General features: G+C 54.6%; 2 protein-coding genes across 4 annotated transcripts in view; one reads left to right on the top strand and one right to left on the bottom strand.

Moving 5' to 3' along the window:
- Positions 1 to 3,649, bottom strand: part of IRF3 (interferon regulatory factor 3) — a 5,914-nt gene extending 2,265 nt beyond the window's left edge. For 2 of the 3 annotated variants that reach the window (XR_001161781.1, XM_012812543.1), the window contains exons 1-5: positions 2,559 to 3,649; positions 1,734 to 1,908; positions 1,579 to 1,652; positions 813 to 1,002; positions 292 to 672 (exon numbers count right to left, since the gene is read on the bottom strand). Coding sequence is in view for 2 of the 3 variants with exons in the window: in XM_012812543.1 (XP_012667997.1) it covers positions 292 to 672; positions 813 to 1,002; positions 1,579 to 1,652; positions 1,734 to 1,908; positions 2,559 to 2,843 (1,105 nt within the window). In the remaining variant the exon portion in view is untranslated. The remainder of the gene's footprint in view (positions 1 to 291; positions 673 to 812; positions 1,003 to 1,578; positions 1,653 to 1,733; positions 1,909 to 2,558) is intronic. The other variant, XM_003801543.2, reaches the window with a different exon arrangement.
- A 66-nt stretch (positions 3,650 to 3,715) lies between these two features.
- The window catches only part of BCL2L12 (BCL2 like 12), an 8,289-nt gene continuing 6,673 nt past the window's right edge, over positions 3,716 to 5,331 (top strand). The window contains 5 exon segments of the mRNA XM_012812545.2: positions 3,716 to 3,793; positions 3,795 to 3,824; positions 3,826 to 3,877; positions 4,486 to 4,600; positions 4,821 to 4,963. Of these exon segments, the coding sequence (XP_012667999.2) occupies positions 3,728 to 3,793; positions 3,795 to 3,824; positions 3,826 to 3,877; positions 4,486 to 4,600; positions 4,821 to 4,963 (406 nt within the window). The 5' untranslated portion in view covers positions 3,716 to 3,727.

The following is a 5,331-nucleotide window of genomic DNA, read 5'->3' as shown; positions in this document are numbered from 1 at the left end:
CCTCCAACTCCTGGGCTCAATCAAGTCTCCTGCCTCAGCCTCCCAAATAGCTGGGACCAGAGGTGCCTGCCACAATGCCCACCTTTTTTTTTTTTTTTTTTAAAAGCGATGGGGTCTCACTTTTGCTCAGGCTGGTCTTGAACTCCTGAGCTCAGGCTGTCCACCCACCTCAGCCTCCCAGAGTGCTAGAATTACAGGCATGGAGCCTCCACACCCGGCCCAGCCCAGAGTTCTTAACCATGGTGGCCTGCTGCTTTCCACTCAGCAGAATGAAGCCCCCGCCTCACTTACCTGCCACGAAGGGCCCCAGGTCGAACACACCTCCTTCTTTGTCCTTAGGGACCTCACCAGCAGGCCCATGCCCACTGTTGGGGAGCAGCTCCTCACCCATGGCCCAGTATGTGTGGCATTGCCCCAGTCGCTGGGCCCATAGTCGCTGTCCGACCCTCCACAGAGCCAGTCCCCCGCCTAGGCGGCTCAGCACGTGCCTCACGTAGCCCATCACTCCCCTGTCTGTCAGGGACATCCCAGGGTCTGGCAGTGTTATTGACTGCCCAGGAAACATCCTATCTGCTGCTTCGGACCCCACCAGCCGTAGGCCCCCTGGGCATAGGATGGTCTGCTGGAAGACTTGGCGGCCCCGGTAGAAGGCCGTCACCTCGAACTCCCATTCTGAGCAGCAGGAGCAGTGGTATGAAGGGGGAAGAGAGAGAGAGAGAGAGTGGTGTGAAGGGGGAGAGAGATAAGAGTGTGAGGAGGGGTGGGACCACTATTCTAGCCTCAGCCCGTTCCCACACACAATTGACACTCACGTTCGTCTGGCACCAGTAGTTGCTTCAGTGGGTTTTCAGGAAGCGGCAAATTTGGGCAGGGAGTGGAATTGTCCAAGTCGGGGCTCAACAAGAGCTGAGAGTGGGGCTCAGGAGTCACATCCAGGCTGGGGGGCTTTCCATCTGTGAGTGGGGCCAAGACCATGCTATCCAGTAACTCCAGAATGTCTTCCTGATGGGGAAGAAAAAAAGAGCTGGACATTAACAGCCTTTTCTGGAGACTTTGTGTAGACCAGTCTTTGTGTACAGCAATGTGGAGGTGCATAGAGGTGGTTAGACCTGAGCTTGCCCTCAAGGGGCTTCCAGTCTGGGAGCAGAGCTAGTCACTAGCACTAACAGCAAAATATATGGTATAATGAATGCTAGCTGCTGTCATCACATGGGAGTAGCTAATTCCACCAATAGTCTGGCTCTTTGCAAACAAGACCTGGGCAGGGCAGGCCGTGCAGGATTTCAGGGGGACTTCCCTGAAACAGGCATCAGCAAGATTGAAAGAGGGAGGTTTTGAGTTTTTGAGATGCTGAAGGCACCCTGCAAACTGAGGAAAGCCATGAAATCCTGAAAGGTTTATTAGGGCCTTAAATGCCCAATGAAAACTCTTGAATTTTTTCTGAGAAGGCTGAGCCATGGGCAGAGGAGGGACAGGGTCAGCTTTAGGTCGGGTAGAGGACAGAATGGAGGCCAGGGTGATAGTTGAGAAGGAAAGGAAGAGGCCTGAATAGGCCCCTGGGGATGGGTGCATTCCCACCTGAGTATCAAAGGTACTGCCTCCACCACCAGTGTCTGGCAAAGTGTTGGGCTGGGAAAAGTTTCCACCTCCTGCTAAGAAAAGTGGTAAGTGGGGTAAGGATGCTGGGAACTCTGAGATCCCAGTGCTCCAGGAGAAGCCCTGCTTTGGCACACCTGGGGTCACAAACTCGTAGATTTTATGAGGGTCATGAGGGTCCTTGCTCCGGTCATCTACTAACCGCACCACCCCTTCCTTCCGGTTCAGGGCAGACCGGAAATTCCTCTTCCAGGTTGTCAGGTCGGGCCTATCCTTCCCTGGAGTGTAGGCACCGCTTGCCTCGGCCCAGGCCTGGGACAACAGTGGTGTTAGGGTAATGGGAAAAATGACTTGGATCCCATCCTTAGAGGCCTAACCTTGCCTCCTCCACTCCTAACACTGCCCTTTCCCCCTGGCAAGTTCTAACTGCCAAGCTTCCATCCGCAAATTTCCCTGCCACCCTTTTTCACCCTCAGTTCCACTTTCAGGTCCTACTTTGCACCATCAGTCCCCGGACACCCTCTGTATTAACCCCACACCCTCGCAGTCTTGTTTACCATGACTGTTGTATTCTAATTTGGTAGGTACTATAACCCCAGATTTGGGGCTCTGGGTCTGGCTCTAATGTTCCAAAAACCACCCCCAGAATCCTACAACCATAAGCCTCTCCCAGAGAGAGTTCCCTACCCCTAGGATGCATTTCCTTGACGTCCTAAGGGCACTTTGCAAGTTCTATTCCCAGAAGCAGGCTTCTCCTAACCTGCCTGCGCCCCACCATCAGTCCACCAATCCTGCAAGTCCCCGCCCCTCCAGTTCTAACCCCACCCACCAATGTTAGTACCAGCCAGCTCCTCGCGAACTAATCCCGCCTCCTTGGCCCCACCCCTTCAGAATCCATCCAGCCCAGGGCACTGCTCTGGGTTTCCCGCGCTCTAGGGCGCAAGTATCTGGAATATGCCCACCTGGAATATGCTGAAGTCCTGCTGCTGGGCATCCTGCCGCAAGCCGTGCTTCCAAGGAATGCGGAAGCGTGTGCGGCTCTCGTTCACCCAGGCCACGCCCTCCAGCTGCCCCCGGTCCAGCAGCGACACCAGCCAGGGCAGGATCCGCGGCTTTGGGGTTCCCATGGTCCCACCTACACGCACAGGGCAATTCCTGGGCGCAGGCAGCCTCCCGGGACCTCCTGGCCTGAGATTTCCAGACCCAGACCTCCCTCTCACGGGCCACGGCGCAGGTCTTTCACCCATCTTTTCCTGGACTACAAATAGGAAAGCGCCTCTCCTCCCAATCGTCCAGAGAGTCTCCCTAGCCAGCGAGGACTCCTTCCCAAAAACACTAGACAGTTCCCCCGCGTCTTCAGTGCAGACCCTTTACTCTCTCCCCCACATCAACTAAAACAGGTAGCGCCACCCTAGTTATTTCAATGCAGACGCTAATCACGCATAAACCCCTACCTCCTACACTTACCCAAGTGTAGACTCCCTGCTACAGTTCTCCCAGAGAAGATCCCTCTACTTGTTTCCAGCGTGGAACCCAATCCACAATTCCCCCCAAACAACCAGCCTCCTCCCTCCTCCAGGGCACCTCCCAACTGTTTAGAGTGAACGGCTTCCCATTTGCAGAGTCCACCCTTCCCTCTCCTAGGTCCTTTCAGTGTAGACGCTTCCTCTCTTTCTCCGCCCTCCGTACTCTTTCTACAGTTTTTCTATATACGCTTCCAGGGTCGGTCACTGTAGCTCCCTCCTGCCTCCCTTTCCCAAGACTATACAGCCTCCCTTTCCACTAGCAGCGCAGACTCATCCTTGCTCCCGTTCCTTACTTCCGGACGCCACTATCTCCCTCGCTCTTCCGCGTTACCTATGGCCGACAGATGGGGCGCGCAGGGTGCCGGGGCTCAACCCTGTCTTTGCGATCCGGGTAGCTCTCAAACTCGAAGCTGGGCACCCCCCCCTTCCTAGCGGCTGAACTTTAGAGAGCGTTCTTTTCGATCGATTTCTTGAAATACAAGCAACTTTACCATCCTTTGGGTGACAACCCCCAGAACCAAAGGGGAGGTCCCATGAGCCAGGACCCGCCCTCTCCCTATTGCCCTTTTTGGGCTTTCCTGAAACGGGCATGCTGGGAACGTCATATGCAAATTAGACGTGCATCCTGCTCTCCGTCCCCTCTTCGTTGGGGCAGTTACGAACCCGTGCCTAGTGCGCAGGCGCGGGAAAGTTGAACTAATAAAAGTTTGGACAAATTTGGTCAAGGAGGTGGCGGCGGCGGGGTCCCAGATCAGGTAAGCAGTGTGTTGGCCAAGATTAGGAAGAGGAGGAAAGAGAAGGGGCCCAAGAACCAGGATCAGGCACCCCCATTCCGATTCCCCGACATCCAAGTGTCCAGGGTCCGCAGGAGTCCAGCCTCAGATAGTTGGAACTACACCTCCCAGAAGCCTGTGCGGCAAACAAGCGCGGACAGAGGGGAATATTTGCCGTGAAGTTTGCTGGGATTGGTAGTTCCCATTGCTCTAAGGGCTTCAGAAGTTTGGCATATGCCTCCTTAAGAATCCAGGAATCCTCAAGACCTCTTCTTAGGGGATCCAAGGGTCTGGGGCTCTAATCCCCTTCTATCTCAGACTAGGAAGTCCGAGACCTCAGCTCCCTCCTCCTTTAGACCCCTGAACCTGGGCCCCCATCTCCCTCTTTTCCTAGGAGCAAGGGGCCTTGTTTCTCATCCCTTTTCTCTCGGAGGACTCGAGAGTCTGGGCCCCCAGACCGGAGCTCTTCAAAGGATCCAGTAGTCGAGGCCCTCAGCTCGTTTCCTTCTTGAGACTCACAAGTTCTAGCCCCCAGTCTTCCACTTGTTGCTGAACCCTAGAGTCCAGCTCCCTAGCCCCCTCTCTCACAGGTGCCTCCATGGCAGGATCGGAAGAGCTGGGGCTCCGAGAAGACACGCTGAAGGTTCTAGCTGCCTTTCTTAGGCGGGGTGAGGCTGCCGGATCCCCTGTTGCAACCCCACCCAGGTAAGAGGAGTTGCCTTTCTCCCCTGTGGGATGCATTTAGAGTAGGTCCCTCTCTAATTTTTGCTCTTTGTCTTGGCTTTTCTTTTTTCTTTATATCTGGCTCTATTCTTTGTCCCTGGGGATGGAGAGAGAGAAGTCCTCATCTGAGGGGTACAGAGGGGGGAGGAACTTCTTGCAGGGGGTTATCTCTAGTGTCACTCTCTGAGGTCCTCCTCCCCAGGAACCCTGTCCAAGAGGAACCAACAGACTTCCTGAGTCGCCTTAGAAGATGTCTTCCCTGCCCCCTGGGACGAGAAGCAGTTCCCCCTGAGTCCCCGCGGCCCTGCTCCCTGCCCCTCCGTCCCTGCTATGGTTCAGAGCCTGGTAAGAGACTTCCTTAGATCATTCAAGAAACTGGCAGGGCATAGGATAAGGTGCTAGTTTAAGATCACACAGCTAAGAGGTAGCTGTGTGGGGTCTTCAGCACCAACCCTGACCTGTTCTCTCCCCTCTGTTACTCTAAATTAGAATTCTGTCAATTCTCTGAGTTGCCTTTCAGAAGGCATTTGATCCCTTTCTATCTAGTTGTTATTTCTTTTCTTTCTTTCTTTCTTTCTTTTTTTTTTTTGAGACAGGAGCCTCAAGCTGTTCCTCTGGGTAGAGCGCTGTGGCATCACAGCTCACAGCAACCTCCAACTCCTGGGCTCAAGCGAGTCTCCTGCCTCAGCCTCCCAAGTAGCTGGGACCACAGG

This window comes from Otolemur garnettii, unplaced genomic scaffold (assembly GCF_000181295.1).
Source record: "Otolemur garnettii isolate 467f Iridium unplaced genomic scaffold, OtoGar3 scaffold00211, whole genome shotgun sequence".
NCBI classification, from domain to species: domain Eukaryota; kingdom Metazoa; phylum Chordata; class Mammalia; order Primates; family Galagidae; genus Otolemur; species Otolemur garnettii.
The sequence above is the reverse complement of the archived record's forward strand: the minus strand, read 5'-3'. Positions and strand labels throughout refer to the sequence as shown.